This window comes from Salarias fasciatus, chromosome 18 (assembly GCF_902148845.1).
Source record: "Salarias fasciatus chromosome 18, fSalaFa1.1, whole genome shotgun sequence".
Lineage (NCBI taxonomy): Eukaryota > Metazoa > Chordata > Actinopteri > Blenniiformes > Blenniidae > Salarias > Salarias fasciatus.
The window spans coordinates 7,830,816-7,850,180 of NC_043762.1; the positions used below are offsets into that span (position 1 = coordinate 7,830,816).

The 19,365-nt window shown below is 43.2% G+C and overlaps 1 protein-coding gene across 3 annotated transcripts in view; it reads left to right on the plus strand.

Annotated features, from left to right (window-relative positions):
* spidr (scaffold protein involved in DNA repair) overlaps nucleotides 1-19,365 on the plus strand; it is a 36,450-nt gene that overhangs the window by 14,867 nt on the left and 2,218 nt on the right. For 2 of the 3 annotated variants that reach the window (XM_030115550.1, XM_030115552.1), the window contains 10 exons: nucleotides 3,458-3,659; nucleotides 4,294-4,538; nucleotides 12,205-12,363; nucleotides 15,504-15,591; nucleotides 15,717-15,857; nucleotides 15,930-15,989; nucleotides 16,795-17,002; nucleotides 17,107-17,271; nucleotides 18,235-18,328; nucleotides 18,617-18,731. In XM_030115550.1, coding sequence (XP_029971410.1) covers nucleotides 3,458-3,659; nucleotides 4,294-4,538; nucleotides 12,205-12,363; nucleotides 15,504-15,591; nucleotides 15,717-15,857; nucleotides 15,930-15,989; nucleotides 16,795-17,002; nucleotides 17,107-17,271; nucleotides 18,235-18,328; nucleotides 18,617-18,731 — 1,477 coding nt within the window. The remainder of the gene's footprint in view (nucleotides 1-3,457; nucleotides 3,660-4,293; nucleotides 4,539-12,204; nucleotides 12,364-15,503; nucleotides 15,592-15,716; nucleotides 15,858-15,929; nucleotides 15,990-16,794; nucleotides 17,003-17,106; nucleotides 17,272-18,234; nucleotides 18,329-18,616; nucleotides 18,732-19,365) is intronic. The other variant, XM_030115551.1, reaches the window with a different exon arrangement.

Genomic DNA, 19,365 nt, shown 5'->3' on the forward strand with positions numbered 1-19,365 from the left:
AAAGCATTTTTTTTTATTTTTTATCATTTTTAATTTCTTTTGCTTCACATGACTAACCTTTTAATTTGAATCCAACTCTGATCTGCTGCTAATCGGTCAACTTTTTTAAATGGATCTGGTAGTTCTGTTAAGTCCTTCAATTCACAATGAACTAATTATTTATTTACTCCCACTGATTACAGAATGTCCCCCTGGGGCTCATAAAGTCTTTTCTATTGTATTCTAATCCTGGAACAGAATCTGACTATTCAGGCTTCAATTACGTGAAATGAATGGCGTCATGTGGTGATAACAGGTGCTGATGTGCATCCACTTTATTTGGCCCACGTGTGTGATTTCTTCCAGTCCGACAGCTCTGTCGATTATTATTGCTCCAGGTTGAAATCCTGTTGAAAGTTGAAATGTGTTTGTAATACCGTGCTCCTGATCAGAATATGAAGAAGCCCTCAGTAAAGACCTGCACCGGAAGTCCCAGTGGGATGAAGCCCTGTGCCTAATAAAATGACCTGATTGTGTTTCAAGGCTGCGTGAGTCATGCAGCAGCTCTTTGTTCCGGATGCTTCCGTCATTCAGAAGTTGGAAACACTTCTAGGAACTTCATGTCCCATCTGACTCAGTCCAAAACAATCACACCTCATAATAAAGAGCTGAATGGAGCTTAATCACAGAGCGCTGATTAGAAGGTGACAGAAAGGTGTGGCGACGCGGCTGCAGCCCTCAAGTCTGCAACCTCATCATGACCTCCGCCTACCTGTCAGATCTGCAACAGGTGGATGAAATGTCAGCTCGCAGCGTCGCTCCAGCTGCAGGAAGGAAAAACTCTAAACCTCATTTTATCTCAAGATCTCATCGAAACCGTTTGTGTGTCAGCAAGTGCGTGCTTGTGTGTGTGTGTGTGTGTCCACACAATGCATAAAACCTAAACCACATATAGAAAACTGAATATAAAGTTGTATGCGCAAATAATTCAAGCAATGAAAGTTAAATCGGAGGTGCAAAACAAATCAAGAGATAAAAAAATCAGCCAAAATGCACATTTAAAATCAATGGAACAAAACAAAAGCGTTCTAATTTGGGTAGTAATGAAAATCTGAGAGACAAATCACAGAAAGAAAAGAAAAAAAAGAAAAATTGTGACCAAAAACGAGTCCCAAAAAGTCCATCGGTCACAAAAAACTTAAAATTAACATAACTGGACACAAAAATTACACAATGCAATCACCAACAAGCAACCACAGAAGATTAAAAAGACCAAACACCTAAAGAGAAAGATTACATATAAAAAAACAACCTTAATGTGAGAATTATCCATCACCAAAAAAGCCTTAAAAACAGCCACAGTCTAAAAAAAAATACTCTAAAAACATTAATTCAAAACAAAAAAGTGGCAAAGCCAAACAGGAAGAGATTCTAAGGTTTGAATTTAGTATATAAGATAACAACCAATAAGCGTTAATCTGAGGAAATAATCTGGCTCAAGAAAAAAACCACAGACGGACATAAAATCACACAAGTGAAAAAAGATAAAGAAACTCAAGTTTCTGCCGTGATAACAAAATATGGTGCTGGTGTAAAATCGTTCTTTATATCATGATCGGATATTTGGAGTTTTTGATTAAAATTCTCAAAACTTTTGACATTTAAAGTTTTAAAGATGTTTTAAGCACAAGTTATTGAAACGCTCCGTAATTATTTAATAACTGTTGAAAATTCCAAAATCCTGCATGTTGATTCCACTGCAGCTCCGTTCCTCGGTAAATTGCCTCCATTCGATTCTCCTCGTCATATCTACAGAAAAGCTGCAAACATTCTTGAATCTGTGCAGTTTTAATGAGGCGCTCACTGAAATGACGACACCTGGAGGTGAAACGATAAGTATAATCTGATCTGATTCAGGACTGAATCAGCAAATTTCAGTTATATTTGATATCATTTTACCTTCCTATTCAAGATTTGCTCTTTCTTGTGGTTGTGCCAATATTTTAAAAACGCCCACTTTTCTCCTTTTAGCATTCATAGAAGAACTGTGAAATCTCAAATGTTTTATTTCACGTGTTTGTAGTTTTGTATTTCAGTTCACGTGTGATTCAAGACAGAACAAATACATTTCTATTTTCTTTTTTGCCGTCACGCAACTTTTACAACTTTTAAATTTGACATCATAAAATCTCTGATGTTGTTTAGTGAGTGAAGGGTGAGATACTATTAAATGTTGCATTCATTGTGTCTATTGTGGAAATGAAACACGTGCAGGTCTGCTGTTTGTTGTTAAAGCAGCATGGGCGCTGGACGGGAAGCCGACAGCTGTGTGTGTGTGTGTGTGTATTTGTGCGTGTGTGTGTCAGTTGTGGTGCGTTCAGGTGTCAGACGGGGTGTTTATAGTAATGTGGTTTTCTAAATATTTTCCCAGCTCGTCCTCATTGTGGGATGGAGGTGATTCAGAGGCGAGCTGGGGCTTGTCGCAGAGCTCGGCAGTCACACGGTGAACTGAACCCGGCTCAGGGATCAGCCGTCAGCCGTCAGCGCATGTGGAGCAAATCAAGTCATAACTCAACCTCCCAGCAACCAGCCTGCAGCTCTGAACAGCCTTCACCTGTGTGTGTGTGTGTGTGTGTGTGTGTGTGCGTGTGTGTGTGTGCGTGTGTGTGTGTGTGTAAGGTGTCTGCGGAGGATCACCTAAGAAGCTGCTCTCGGTCAGATTAAAGCTCGGAGCTTTTCAGGCCAGACACTCTAAACACAAAACACACTGTTAGAGCACACACCCCAGACGACAGGCCCATGCTTCGTACAGAGATTTAATGCAGCTGTGTGTGTGTTTATTTCTTATTTGTGTGCATTTTTTTGTCCGTGTGATAGTGTATCTTTATGTATGTTTGTGTTCTCAATAGTATGTTTGGGTGTCTGTCTTTCTATATCTGTGTGTATCTTGTAGCTGTATCTTTGCGTGTGTGTGTGTGTATGTGTGTGTGTGTGTGTGTGTGGAGGAGGATGGCTTCTTATCTTTCGATGGCATTCGAATTTTCCATTTATTTTAAAGTTGTTGTCAGAAACTCTTTGACAGCTCAGATCTCAAACACACTTAACTAACTGAAAGTCTTCCTCTCTCTGACCTTTAACACACACACACACACACACACACGCACTGCAACGCCTCATCCTCTCAGTTACTGAAAATCAACACTGGATTAGACAAAGTTCAGTTCTTGGTTACTGAAATGTAAAGTATCAAGTGCTTAAAGACGCTGATCTTCAACCTTTTGACATTTATGAGTGTAATTTTAACAGCCTCAGAGCAGACGAAGCCTCACACCTGTCATTGTAAATAAATCAAATAAAACCCCCAGTTTGTGTGTTGAAACCTGTACCAGGCGCATGTTTTGTTTCCCAGCAGCCATATTTGACTGAATCACAGTGTATTTATTTCTAAATGAGTCCTGGTTGTCTGAACTGTGTGCAGGCAGAGTCTTTCTGTGGAGGGCTTCAGCTGCCCCGTCATCCTCAACACACACTTCAGCCAGAAGGTCTCCTCCACCTCCGCCTCTCCGTCAGCCGAGCTCGCCGGTCGTCTGCCCGCTCCGAGCCGAGCGCCGTATCACCTCGGTAAACTGTTCGGACGGCTGGAGGCGAACGGGGCGACAGAGGACAGAGGCCCCCAGCAGGTCGGTCCGCTTCGCCGCGGTTCGATTCCCACATTCAGACAGCGGCTTCAGCGGTTGTTGAGAAAATTGCCGGCGTTGTGCGCATCTTCCGTCTCCGCGCTGGTTTCCTGAATATCACGCCTAAAATCAGCTCGATTCGTGAGATTGGCTTCCCTAAAGCGGTGTCTCTCTGCGTGTGATTTCACTTTTAGAAAAGCTCAGCTTCATTTTAAAAAACAAACATCTGAGAAGTAAAAAAAAAATGTAAGTCAGAAAGAGGAACCAACGTTTATCCCCAGATTTTAAACCTACTTTCAGTTTTGCGAAGCTGTCTGGTTTGTTGGTTTCCAGACTTTAGTCATTTGGTTTGAGCTGCATCTGTAAAAGAAAGCCATGAGGAAACTATTTGTGCTCCAAATTTTAATTCTGATTATCAGAAAATCTGATTTTCAGTGGCTCTGAACACTGTTGCCGTGCAAGCTGAAACCCAAAATGCAACAGAATTTTCCACTTTCACTTGAAAACGTGTAAAACATTCTTCAGTCTGACTGATTTTGAACGTGAAATAATTTGGATTCTGAATTAGATTTTTGTTTGGTTTCTAAATCTGATTGTGATTCTTAAAGATGTGACCTCCTCCTGTTGTCCGTCTCAGTCCCCGGACGCTGCCTGCGGCCTCCCTGCCGGGCTCGGCGGCCGACCCTGCGTCTCCCTGCTGGAGGCCATCGAAGGCCTGGGGCAGGCCGGCTGCGTGGAGCAGGAAGTGGAGGTGGTGGTGCAGCGGGTTTACTCCGTCCCCGTGTCCAGCTGCTCTCCTGTGTCCGTCCTCAAGTCCAGAGCTGGGAGCCGGCCCTCAGCTCCTCCTCCTCCTCCTCCTCCTGCTGGTGAAGTTCAGACCAGGTAACTTTGTCTCATTGTTTGAATCTCTGCTGTCTGGAGCCGTCGCCCTCTTCTCCTCCAGTTTCTCTTTGTTTACTTAGTGTTTCGAGTCTCTGAATGTAGATAAACAGCAGTAATGAGTGTTTGTGCAGCTCACAGTTTACTACATGGAGACACATTTCTTTCAGATTCTGAGTGGATCTGTTAGATGGAAAAGAGCTGAATGTTTACACCGTACTGCTCTCCATCTTCAGTTTCATCATAGTGAGCAAAACACCAACGATGGACTCGTTTGGACGCTTCAGTGTTTTATTATATAAAACCGAAAGACAAAAATGATGCACTTTCACAATCATTTTACTGCAGAGTTAGTGCAAACCTTTTGTTTGCAGTAACTGATGAAGTAACGTCACGACTCTGAAGATGCCATTTTTCCTTTCCCAAACATGTGAATCACGACAGAGACAAGACAAAACACCGACCCACAAAGGACAGAAAGAAACACACCTGAAAGCAGAAAGAAACGGGATCAGTTAGTTTCTCTGTTTCCACACGAGCAAAGAGAAGCAGGAGGGAGTTCAAACTTATGTAATCCTGTCTTTTGACTCATATTGACAAATCAACAATAATCAATACTTATATTGTTATGTCATATATTAACTAATAGCTTATATATGACAAGTCTTGATGAGCAGTTCTGTATTCTAACCATATCTAACTATATAAATTTCAAAAAAGTTATTTGTTCATTGGTTAATACATGGCGCTACATAAAATAATACAGATAAAAATAAGCTGAAACTTTACATTTCATACACATATCCAGTAAAAAAGACCACTTGATGACCTATTCTCCTATGTATATACACATATGGACTTGTTACACAAAATGTACATCAATAAATTCATACTCTTTCCAAATTTACCCCCTCTACCTGTACCCAAACATCATTTGCTTTGCACTTTCTGAACATGTGAATTTTTTCTTTTATTTAGACTTCGTTTGTTTCTGTAAAACCATTTTGGTAATTGAGAATGTAAAACTTTATATCTTTGATATACAGGTTAAATAACACTGGTCCGAGCACAGAGCCCTGTGGGACGCCACACTCCAAGTAGTTCCTCATCTAATTCAAAACAAAACAGTTTGAGATATGAAGGAATCTTTCTGTCGTTCATGTTGAAAACTGCAATGATAAATACACTTTTTTCATTTGTTTATGACTCCTTACTGAAGGAGTCTGAGCTGGATCCTAGAGTTCAGTTTCAGTGATGGAATGTTTATTTATTTATTTATTTATTTATTTATTTTCGTTATTAATTCCAACAGTAACCCATTCTCGCACGTTATCAGCCACATTATTTCTGCTTACTCATATAGACTGTGTTTATCCACAAGCAAAGCCACAACGTCTCCATTCCTGTTTTTCCTGTTTTTGACGAATTATTTCACACACATCCAGTTCAAAGTTCCTTTCACCATTTCTGAAATTATAATAATGCTGAATGGCCATGGATGTAGTCGGGGCTGTTTGATGTTGTTGAAGTTGTTGAAGTGGATTATTGAGAGTTTATGTTCAGTCTTGATGTAACATTAAACTCTTCAGCAGTGTAGTATTGTCGAATAATAACAGAAATATTTTACCAAATAATTAATCAAATCAAAGAATTGTAAAAGCTGCCTCTTACTTAAAGGTACTTGTAATCTGACCGTACACAGTGAATGAATGAATCTGACACACAAATACAGCAATGAACAATTTGTAAAGAAAGGAACATTACAATAACTTAACAAGTAACTATATTAACCAGTAACTAATAAAGTAACTCATCTACTTTTTTTCAAACAGCAACATTAAAAACGTAAATAAGACTCTTTTTGTACATGAATAAAAATCGATTCTCATCTGCTCTGATTGGTTCTGATCTACTCTGATTGGCTCTTATCTGATCTTCTCGGATCTGATCCAGCCCTCCTGGCCTCCAGGTCCTCTCAGCTTGTTGTTGATGCCTTTGCTGAGTAATAAAAGTGGCGGTTTTCCGAGCCGAGAGGCCTTGAGGGGCCCGGGGTGGGGGGGCTTTGCACTCTGGTCAGCTGACCGTCCTGTAACTTGACGCTTGTTCCAATCATGCTGGTAAACAAATGCCGCCCCCTGAGAGGAAACTGCCCCGCTGCCCCTCCGTAACTGCCCCATACTCCGAGGGAGGAGGTCAGGAGGTCACTGGCACTCTGTCAGAGGACCTCTGGGATCAATAAACCCAATAAATCTTCGTTTATCCAGCGAAAAGAAACTAAAATCCACAGATCTGTAGATGGTGCGTGTGCGGACTGCTCAAACTGAAGCGTTCACCCTCGTGTAGACAAACAGGCACCTCTGAGAGAACATCAGCATGTGGTTCCAGATCATTTGATCCCAGACTCACAGGAAGGTGTTTCGCTGATATTTTTCCCCATTTTCCGACTTCTTTCCTGTTTTTGATGTTAAAACTCTGTGAAGTGTTGGTCTCTCGGCAAAACATCTTATTTCTGATGTACAGGTAGAACATGCAAAGTGAGAAAGGACCTGAAAAACAGACTGAAACCCGCGTTTGTGCTCGGTTTTATACATTTGTTTTTCATTTGTGCGGTTTAATTGTACACAGATAAAGTTGATGTGAAGTCATGTAGGCTGATTTCTGGCTCTGCAGGGAGAGATGCGTTGCCTGGCTGAATGTGAAGTATTTTAGTTGTGCGTAGACAAGTTTTCTGGCTGTGTGAAAGTTAGACGCCTGTTCGCAGGTTTTTGATTGTGTATTGATAAGCTTTTGTGTTTTTTTTTTTTTTTTTTTTTTCAGTGGTTGTGTACAGAGTGTGGTGTTGTGTGTAGGGCTGAGGATTGTGTGTGTGTGTGTGTGTGTGTGTGTGTCCATCCATCCTCAGTCACTCAGTGTCCTGCTGTTGTGGAGCATTTTGGGGCCCGCCTGATATTTGTGCCTGAAGAAGATGTGAAGTTCCCGTAAATTTTCAGGAGAATAAACAAGAAGATTTAGTGTTAGGAGGAAGAGAGGAGGGTGTGTGTGTGTGTGTGTGTGTGTGTGTGTGTGTGTGTGTGTGTGTGTGTGTGTGTGTGTGTGTGTGTGTGTGTGTGTGTGTGTGTTTTCTGCAGCTCAGAGGAACACAATGTGCTGCAGGGATCCTGTTTCAGCCCTGTTTACTGCTACGAGCATTCTGATTGGTGCACAGTGACCAGGCAGGAATCCCGCCTCTCCGGCCCCCCCCACCAATGAGGCCTCTCTGTCTCTTGTGTGCGCCTGTGTCTGTGTGTGTGTGTGTGTATGTCTGTGTGTGTGTGTGAAAGAGCAGTGGATCGTACTTCCTGGAAGAAAACCTGAGCTGCCGAGAATTTCTGCGATCGTTCGCAAAAACAAATTCCTGAAAGCAACCAATGGTGCGGAGGCAGCGGGAGCGAGGGGTCCCTGTTTGAGGAAGTCTTGTTTTCTCCCCTCTGTCAGGTGTCTGATCACACTTCAATCTGCAATCTGTTCACGTTCAGACATGCGGCTCTCAAAGTGAAAGTTTATATTAATGCTCAGCTCGCAGTCACAGATCTCCACTGACCCACTCTTTGTTCTTTCACTGGTTCTGTTCACTCAGGCTGGTTTCACTCAGTCTGGACCAGGAGGATGAGCCCATTCCCACCGTTTTTTTTTTTTTTTTAAATTGGGATCCATTGAGAAGATAATCGGTCATTATATCGGGTGTCTATCACAATTACAACTAATTCAGTACCGTGATTTTGCCAATAAGTCGCCCTTTTCCCCCCATTATTTATCTGGTCATTAATATATAGTGGTACATGAAATATGTCCCACCGAAATCTGCCATTGCTTAAGTGTTTGTCAACCGAATGCTAAATATGTAAAAAAAAAAAAAAAAATGGAAGGAAAAAAATCCACGCAGCTGAATTCAAAGCAAAAATGAATAAATGTGCAGCGTGTGTGAGAAATTTGTGAGGGACTGAAGAAAAGAAATTGTTACTGTGATGAAGAAAACAAAGAGGGCTAATCATGGGTTAAAATTCACAGAAGGTTCTGGAGCGGCAGCTGCTGGACCAGAATTATCAACGCTTACATCTGGACTCGGGGAATAAATGTTCTTCTACACCAGTGAGAGTAATATGTATGTTTTCTTTACTCTTGCACGTCAGATGGGTCATGAACTACCCACAATGCACCGTTCATCATGCTGCAGAAGCCTTTTTAGCACAAACTTGTGCAGTACTCGAGGTCCTCGCTGCCTTGGTGTGGTCGCCGGTCCACTACACGATCAGGGGCCTGCTTTTCAGGCGGGTCAGCTGAGTCCACCGGTTTATTTGCAAACCATGTGGAACTTTTGTTGCACACTTTTTGAGAAAATAGTATAAAAACACCATAAGGTTCCACGTACAAAGTGATTGTCTTGCACAGCGTCTGACTCAGTCCCCTTTGGTCCACTTTGGAGGTCTACCCGTCTGCAGAAGCCTGGATCAAAGCCTGAAGGCATCATGAGACCTGGTACCTCGCTAAATCAGTGTTTATTATGTTGGATGGTGATTCTGGTTCGGTTTACCCTGACTGACAAGCAATGGCCTGTGGTATTGTGTTTCATTATTTTTGTGCTTACTGGTGAAATGTTGTTAAAGTATCTTCTGGTTTCAGTTTCTCAGACTGAAGTTAAACAGAGCTCCTTTGATGGTTGAGTTTGTGTGAAGTAACTCGGTTATCCAGGTGATCAATCAGATGGGGTGATGGAGAGCTGCTGGTTCCTGTTTGTGACTCTAAACTCGGCAGAATTTTTTTTCATTTTTAAACTTTGATGTGTTGAGTCCTTGTTTACAGAGACGTTTTCCTCCCGTGAGTCTGTCTCCTCTCCACGAACATCATCCCTGTTTTATTTCTGAATCGAGCAAACAACTGAGAATAAACCTGGTCAGAGGAGACGCGTCAGGAATGTTATTTACTGATCTATTTCCAACACAGACACAAACACAGAGGCTGCTGCGTTTAGCAGGAGGAAACATTCAGAGGTCCATCAGGTGGTGGGACGAGGCGAGGAAGGACGGGCAGGCCAACATCCCTGCTCCTCCTCCTCCTCCTCCTCCTCCTGTCTGAGCCGTGGATGAACTCTGCTGTTTACTCTGGGTTGGTCGGGCCTGTCTGGACCTGACAGCCCGTTCAGGCTCCTGCAGCCTCCACACTGTCATCAGATCAGTGGAGTCACACGGTGGGTCGGGTCGCCTCCTCACTCCTCCTCCTCCTCCCATCACAGGCCTGGATCACACCAACACCAGACCAGCTTCCGACGAACTCCACGCCCGCATCAGTCCCGCTCTATGTAAACTGTAGTCGTCCCTGTTTACACGCCATTTTCAAGTGAATCTCGGAAACTTTGGAACTGTCCAGTTGCACAACAGCAGTGCTCGGAGCCACTTTTTGAAAACGGCTGTCAAGGTGGTGAACTTTTTGAAAATGTTCCAATTCGATCTCCGTGGAAACGGGGGGAAATTGAACATTTCTGAAATACTGCTGCTGCACTAGATCACCGAGGCCACGACCCTGCCACTGTTAAACATTTTCCTGCTCTTAACACTAACTTTATTCTATCATGGCAACTTTTTTTTTTTTGGCAGTTGACTTATGCAATTTTCATAACATAGAATTTAATGCATGCCACACAGCAAAGGCTGTGATTCGTACAGATTTTGGAATTGTGCTACTGTGCTAGAGGGTGCAATCCGTAACCATTCAGACCTCGGACCATGATTGGCTCTCGGACTGGACTTTGAACATCCTAAAGAATGAACTGGATGTAGGTTTTAGACTATCATCAAAGTATTTTTTACCAGTTAGACTCGTACAGACTGTAACTGTACAGACCAATGCTTTGTCCTTCACACTGACTCATTGTACCAACACTTTAGACTGTAATAAGACTAGCTTTATGCTAGATTTACAATCAGATTAAACTAACTAGCGATGTTAGGTTAACTTTAAGCTTGTTTTGGGCTCATTCTGAACCCGACAGTCGAGTCTTTCAGCGTTAGAGAGCAAAGGCAACCTGTTCATCACAAACTCCTTTCACATCATCTTCAGACGAGGTTTAAACCATGTTCGCACACACTTTCTTCACACACGTCTATTTTAGAAAAACTTCATTCTTAATTTTATTTGTTTGATTCGCACTTCAGGTTTGTGTTACGATTTATTTGCGTTTGTTTCTGTCTATTTTCAGATGGATTTTAGACCACTTTTGTCTATGTTTGGAATACTGTACTTCTAGTCTCGGTTTTAAAGTACTTTTGAACCAATTTTCAACAGATTTTTAACTTGGTCATGTACTAGTTTTTCGATTTGCCTTTTTTTTTTACTTTTTTAAACAGCATTTCGTAGTTTTTTTCAAACTCTATTTTATATTGGTTATAAATTTGTATTAGTTGTTCCAGTTTTGATTTGAACTTAACTTCACTTTTGGATTATTTTTTTTACTTGTTCTGGACTGGTTTGCTGATTTTTTTTTTAATCTTTCTTTACTTCATGTGAGTTCTAGACTAGTTGCTGCATGGTCGTGCACAAGCTTAGATTCATTTTGGTCTGATTTGGGATTTAAGTGTAATTTCTACTTTATCACATCCGAGATTGGGATTGGTTTTCGAGCTACTTCTGAGTGTATTTGCTGTGAGTTCAGACTTGTTTTGTCAGTTTTTTTTCAGCCTGCTTTCACACTAATTTGTTGTTTATTTTAGATGAGTTGTAGACTAGCACTGAGTTGAATTTCTTGAGGTGGAAAAACAGTGACACAGGCAGCCTGAGAGTCTGACTCGACCGGTCGGGCTGAGAGGAGAAAGCAGGAAGTCAGAAGTGGCTCCTGGTTTGTAGGCCAAAGGTCGTCTCTGTCAGCAGCCGCCCGTCAAACAGCCGGCAGCACAAACCCAGAGAAACGTCTGGAAGTCTCCTCAGCTGATTTACACGGTCACATCACAGTGTGGGTGAAGGTCTGAAGGACAAACCTGCAGGTGGACCAGGTGTTCCTGTCATGAAGACCTTCCTGTTTCCTCTTCACTTTAATCTGCTCACACCTGAAGCTGCTTTCAAGGTTTTATATGCAGCAGGGGTTAAATTTGGTTTCAGGAAAAGGCTCTCCGAACTCGCCGAGGATCTGATTTTTAGGGGGCGGAGCCTGTGATCAGGGTTCACCCGATGTGGTCCGACTCCTGCGTTCATTAGAATGGTCTGGGAATCCTCTACAGCTCTGAAACCAGGCTGACAGTCTGTAACACGCAGGCACCACAGTTTTGAAAGGGAGGAAAAACAATACTGGGAAACTTTGACCATCAAAGACAAACTTTGAAACAGTTTTCTGCAGATATATCCACATCAAAATGTGGTGTGATCTGCAGGTTAATCATTCTCCCAGACTTGTTGTAAACGGATTGAACTCTTAACAGTGAACACTGAACATTACTTTTTGGTAAGATTTGAACAAATTTAGATACATTTCAGACTAATTTGGGGTTAATTTTAGGATTGTTCTACACTGTTGTTAACAACACATGCCAAAAATTGTGTCCTGATTTGCATACAGATTTGTTTGTGACCTCCTGTCGGGTTCATTTTAAACTTGTTTCTGCCTGAAAATGAAACTGAAACATTGTGCCTCTTGTTGCTGCAGGTTGTGTGTGCTGGTCCAGGATAACTACGGTACATTCAGTGTGGTGCAGCTCCACCTCCTGCCCTCCAGAGACCTTCTCCATCACTACTGCCTCCTGTGGCAGGGGAGGAACTGCACGCTGAGGGGCATCAAGGTGGTGCAGAGGCTCACCAGAGAGAGGTGACTAACACTGTCCGTCCATTTATGTATGCATCCATAATTCTATCCATCCCAGAATCCCTCCGTCACCCACTCCACCTCACCACCCCTCCCCTCAACCTGTGATGATCGCTTCATTCACTATTGGTGTTCCTCAGGGTTCAGTGATGGATCCTCTTCCGTTCACTTTTTCATACTAAATACGGGGTCATCCCTATGTTCCCCGGGTCCTATGTTCCCCTCTGTCGAAATGTTTGTTGTTTCAGTTTTTGTTGCAGGTAAAAAGTCTTCTTCCAAAAAACTCTTTTCTATTTGATTAGGTCTGTTTTAAAATGTCATTCTCAAATGTATTCATGGTGGTGTCCCTCAAGGCTGATTTCTGGGCCCTCTTCAGTTTATTTTCATACAGATTAGCACTGGACAGTTGACTGATAGTAATTACCTCCGCCAAGGAGGTTATGGAATCACGTCGGTTTGTTGGTTGGTTGGTCTGTTAGCAACATTATGGAAAAAGTAATGGACGGATTGCAATGAAACTTTGTGGAAAGGTGGGTCTTGGGCTAACTTAGAATCCATTAAATTTTGGTAGTGATCCGGATCACTGTCTGGATTCAGGAATTTTTTTAAAGGATTCTTTATCATTGAGAGATAGGGCAGTCTTTCACATAGTTGGGCAGGCCCGCCGACAGGAGGCCTGTGCGGCATGCGCGCACCGCGCCGCATGCCGCACGCCGCACCGCTCCGTGCGCCGCACGCCTCAGCGCTCCGCTCCGATCACACCCCCGATCACAATGCTGTTTTATTATATATGGTGTTCTTGTTGTTGGTGACTGATTTGACCTGTGGCGGAGGTCTGCGCTCTCTGAGTGCCAAATTCTAGTTGAATAATGAAAGACTAAAGACACTATTTATTTCTAACATTTCATCTTTGTCACAGGTAAAAATGCCTTGCATTCATTATTCATGTCTCAATACACAATGAAAATAACTTTTATTTATGGCTTTTTGGATTATTTTTGAGGAGATGTTGTGTTCTGAGTTATTTTTGTGGCTCTTCAGCTGCTCAGAAGCAGTTTGGACTGAAATGTTTGCGGTAAACGGCCCCGATGTGAAGTTTTGCTGAAGGAGCCTCCTCTGAGCTTCATGTTGAATAAACACACAAACATCTCGTCTTTAGTTCCTCATGTGTGAATGTCCTGTGCCCCCCCGGACGCCCCCATAAAGCACAAACAGCCTCATTTCCAACACAATGGCCTGTAGCTGAGCGAGGCTGCCACAGTGTTTACATGTAAAGTGATCCCAGCCTGCGGCTCTGTGGCCGTTTCCAGCTTCAGCTCCAGGATTAGCATCAGTTAGCAGAAGTGACACAGGAACATTCACAACAGCGGCCGGCTCTGTTTACGACCGTGCTGCGTTCGCTGCCTGTCGGTTTTTCTGTGGTCAGTCAGTGATGGATGGGCTTATCTTTCGCTTTAGCCGCGGTGGAAAAACACGTGGGGTGGCTCCGGGTAAATCAGGTGCTGATTTGTTTTCTGAGAAGGTGGAGCCGCTTCACCTCTGCAGACATCCTAGAAACCTCGGAGGAACACTTCCTCATTTCTGCTCCACTGACCAGGGTGTAAATCTGTCTAATACGAACCCACAAAATGTGAAGAGAAACTGCTAACAGAGCTCCATCCAGCAGCTTTTTTTCACTTTCAACACGAAAATCACAAATTTTCAGACACACTTCACACATCGAAATCATGTTTTCACGCATTACCTTGTGGTTCATGCACATCAAACAGAGATCAGGACAAGACAACCAACAGCAGGAATGAAACATGCAGGTATTGTCTGTAAAGACCCCTCATGATTAAGACCCCATTTACACGACAACTTCGATTATTATTATGGTGACTGATGACCCTAAAACTACCAAGTCAAGAAGAATATGTCAGTAGCAGTGTTTTTCCTCCATCTACACAAAGATAGAGTACTTTGACAAAGTTGTGTCTTTGCCTGTTTTAGATGGAAACAGAGTCAGAGCGTTTTCAAAAAGTTGTGTTTTCAGCGACTAACCACCATTGTCACATAAGTGGATTCCCAAAATGGACTGAAGGTTTTGCGTTTCCACTTGAAAAGGCCTCATTTTAAACTGCTCATTTTATCATGAACAGACTGAACACACAAAGTTCATGTTCTCACTCATTAACCCGTTTTATCGACTTGTTGCGCCTGGCGCTGCAATAAAACGTGTTGGAACTGAAGTTCCCTTCTTGAAGGAACACACAGTCATTTTTTTTCTCAGAAATCTGTCTATTCTCAAGTCGGTCTCAAATTTCCAACAGTGCTCACTTCTCCTTATGACTTGATGAAATCACATCATAGCTTTGAAAGTGTTTTTCCTGTTTCCTGTTTTTGCTTTCAGAGAGGGGAGAGAACCTATGGCATCCATGAAATATAATGAAAATCCAAACCCGTCTCTTTAAATCGCCCTTGTTTAGTCTGAAAAAAACTCATTTTCACATTAAAACAGACATGATTCTTTCGTGTTTTCTTTCATTGACTTATTGAACTGTTGTTCTGTTGTTTTACTCACTTCCGTGCATTTTTGTGCAGCACAGCATTTTTCACATGTTGGTTGGTTGTTGCATACCGCAAAACTTGCTTAATTCCAAATGTTCCTCCTGAGCAGTTTATTTTAAAGCAAAACAGACATGTCAAATTGATGTGTGTTTTCTCTCATTTCCCATCACTTTCGCTCAGAATGCGGTTATGATGCTGTAAAAGACAGATGTGATTTGAGAGACCCCACAGCGGCCGAGACACCCGAACAGAGTTATGAGGATGTGTGCAGACGGGGTGAAGCCAGTGTTCTGGTTAGACCGGACCGGGCTGCAGAACTGGTTCTTTACAAAGCTTCAGTGTGTGACAGGCTGTCTGGCAGCTCCAGAGCCTGCAGCTGACATGTGGGTGTCGCTGACACCTGCAGTTCCACGTTTGTCCTGTGGGGGCGTGAACCTGTGAACCCTTCAGTGTTGTGCAGAGACCTGATGAGGGTGTGGGCAGGTTTCTTCTGCCTGTACCAGCATGCTCTCTGCTCCCACTCGCAGCATGCCCTCTGAAATCTCAGCGCCTCTCTCTCCTCCTCCTCCTCCTCCTCCTCTTCCTCTGTTCAGGAGCTGCTGGCTTTTCAGCCTCATTGACAGCCTGTGGCCTCCGAAAGTACCTCTGAAACACCATGGAAGCTCCCTGAGGGCCCCAACAGTAAGTCCCATGCTGTTGTCCCTGGATTTCAAACACACACATCCAAAGGTTGCTGCTGAACAAATTAGTGATTATATATTTGTATGTAGATATATTTATATTTCTGACCTGCCTGGTGTTGACAGGAGAGCGGCTCTGCTGTTCCTCCTCCCAGTTTCTGCTATCTGCTGTCGGGTCAGAACAGCTCGGTTCGGCCTGCAGAGCCTCAGACGGCGTCACCGCTTTATATCCAACCTGAAGAGAGACACCTCAGAGACATCCTGCAGGTAACACACACAGTGCTGCTTTTACGCACACACTGATTCCTTTTTTCACTAAGACATTTGCCTTGTTGTCAGACTGAGGCGAAGACCTGCCGCTGCAGCTTCGTCGCCACGGTTTTATACAAGAGGATCCAGGTAGGTTTGAGCTTACTCCACATACACAAACTGAAAGAACAAGTGCCAGAAACACAACTTTGAATGCCACCGACGACAGATTTTCAGAAGCAGTCCCATTGAGGAAATCTCAGGAGCAGATGGGAGTATTGAACATAAAGTTGTAATGTCAATACAAACGGAAAAATGTTGAAAATAAACATAAAATCTTCAAATAGTTTTGCGATGATGTTGAGAAAAATGTCAAAATAATAGGAAAAAGCTTGTACTGTTGAGATTAACTGTTGAAAAATGGTCAAAGCTGTCACAAATAAAGTAGTTCATGTCTAAATATTGAACTTCAGATATAAAAACTAAATGTTTTAAATAATCAGATGAGCGTGAATGTAGAGTCAGCCTGCAGAGAACTGATGACAAAACACGAGGAGGATTAAAATGAAAACCGTCAATGGAACGTTGTGCTAATGAGAATAAGTTGTGATGTGTGACTAAAAATAAGAACGAACTCAGAAGGAAGTTAAGAGTTCTAAAATAAAGCTGCAGTAGGAAAAGTGAAAACAGGATGATGACAATGTAGCCGGAAGTGACGAGTTTGGTTAAAAAGTTTTGAAATATGTTGATAACGTTGAGCATTTATTGGTACTCCGGATGCAAACCAGAAACGGGTGTGTGTGTGTGCGTGCAAATGACGCTGACGATGCCGTCAGAGACGCGTTGAGGCGTTCACTGTCCCTCAGAACAAGTCGCTTCCTCCTGTGTTGGTTTCCTGTCTTTCTGGGTCACTCTGCCTCTCGGTGTGTCCATGTGACTCTGCCTTTCCTCTCAGGGTGGAGATGGCGGCCGTCCTGACTTCTGGTTGGTGCTCACGGACCGCAGCCTGCAGGAGGATCCGACCGAGCGCCCGAGCACCCTGCAGCGCCGCACACTGCCCCTGTGCATTAAACCGTCCTGCGTGCTCACGCCCTCCGTCCTCACGGCGCTCCGATCCCCCGCCGCCTGCCGCATGGCGTTCAGAGACGCCCTGAGAGAACACGGTGCGCTCATCTTCGTCATTCAGACGTTACCGGAAAGCAGAAACACGTCACACGGAATCGTCCACCAGCTTTCACGCAGTATTCATCATTATCTACCTGTGCAGGTGTCTTACTGTGTGTGGAGCAGTCTGTGGTTCAGCTGTTCTCCACTGAGACCGAACCCTCCACCCTGCCCCGGCCTGAAGCCGAACCCTCCACCCTGCCCCGGCCTGTGAGATTGGACCCCCTCCGTGCGGAGGCCTGGCCCTGCTCCCTGGTCCGCCTCTCAGGTTCGTTTTAGCCTCTCTGACCTGCAGTGATTCTTCTCTCCAGGGAAGCAAACCACAAGCTTTTTTTTTTTTTTTTTTTTTTTTTTTGAATGTATTTCTGAGTTTCCAGCTCAGATGTGGCCTCAGACGCGACTCGGAGCTGTTTGTTATTTTCAGTCTTCATTGTTTGCAGACGCATGAAATATTGTTTGGTTCTTGTCTTTTGGTGAAGAGAAAGAAGCTGCTGCTTCCCACCAGGCTGCGTCCATCCAGTTACTCTCAGGTTTTATTTTATAAGTAATCGGTCTGTGAAAACATTCTCTTGTTGAACAGCGGCAGCCTCTCACACACACACACACACACACACAGGCGCAGCTATCATCTGATTGGCTTCAGGTGATAACAGCCGTCCTCTCTTCACTCGACCTCGTTATGTAAATGTGGAGCGGAGCAGCATCTGCCGGCCCGGGTCAAAGGTCAAACCGTCAGTCTCTGCTCGTGGCCTTGTGTTTGTTCAGGTGGTCCAAAAAAATAAAGCATACTCTTTGTGTCTGGCGCTTGGAGTGTGTACGTGTGTGTTTATCTATGTGTGTGTGTATGTGTGTGTATGTGTGTGTGTGTGTGTGTCTGTTTATCGCTGTCATCGCTGATAAAAATGATTTCTTTTTTGTGCATGTGTTTATCTTATATTTGTGTGAATCCTTCTGTATGTATGTGTGTGTGTGTGTGTGTGTGTGTGTGTGTGTGTGTGTGTGTGTGTGTATGTGTGTGTGTTTATATATATGTGTTTATCTCTGACACTCTCTGATCATTTATCTTTGTTACCTCGTCATAAAATACCGAGAACCTCACATAAAAGTTATGTAACTGTGTCAGTATGTGAAATCAGCTCAAGTGTGTCCTGAGGTGATTTAGAGTGTGTGTGTGTGTGTGTGTGTGTGTGTGTGTCTGTGTGTGTGTGTCTGTGTGTGTGTGTACACGCAGGAGTGATCGTGGGCGTTGACGAGGATTCTGCGTTTTCGTGGCCGACCTGCTCTCACTGTGGAAGTGACAACTTGGAGATTCCGCCTGAAACACCGTAACGTGCTCCTTATTCAAAAGAATTGATTTCCACATCAGTCTCTGAATTAGTATAAAGTGTGTGTTTATAAAGTGCACAAGCAGAGAGATGAATATTAAACAGCAGAGAGCCCAGACATGAACCCTGAGGAACCCCACCAGATAAAAACCCGTTATGACAGTCTGAAGAAGTCTCCAGGTCTTTGGTGGGGAAACAGGCAAATTCAAGGAAGTTGTTTAGTTAAATTTCTGGGGGAGATTTAATTAATGCTGTAATGTAGATTGAGTTTTTATTCTGCGTCCTCAGTCAGAGCTTCCTGTGCGTCTCCTGCCGGTCGGTGGTGGACGAACCCGACATGAAGATCCAGCTGGAGGTTTTTCTCACCTGCTCTTCATTAAAAGAAGCCACTGTGAAGGTGAAGGTGAGAACCGCATGGAGTCATGTGAGCATCGGCTGGTTTAGTTTACTGTAGTTAGTTTCACAGCAGAAAAAGATCCAGCAGGTTATCTTTGGATACGACATTTAGCAAACAGTCTCATTGTCCTGGTGACATCAAAATAGTATTCAGAGGCAAACAGTAAATCAGCTATAGTATCAAATAGAGTGAGATCAGTTCAAACAAACTTCATTTTTATGTAACAGTTAATTACATAAAGTTCTTGGATTACTGCAGATGGAAATTAGCATTTGCTAAATCTGGTACAAAGCATCTTTTCTATTGAAAGATGAATGTATTTGTACATGGTCCCTGTCAAATAAATCAATAAACTAAACTAAACTAAACTCAGATCTGTTGGATTATTCAGAGATACTAGATTCCTTGAGGCTTCTAGATTACTCAGGGCTATAAAATTACTCACATGGCTTTTGGATCATTGAGGGTTGTTTGATTACTCAAATCTACTAAAGTACTCGGGTCTTTTCTATTACTTGAGGCTGCTGAATTACTCTGTTACTCGGTCACTCATAGGACTTTTGGATTACTCAGGGCCACTGGATTACTCAAGACGACTAGATTACTCACATGGCTTCAATTACTCAGGCCTGCTGGGTTA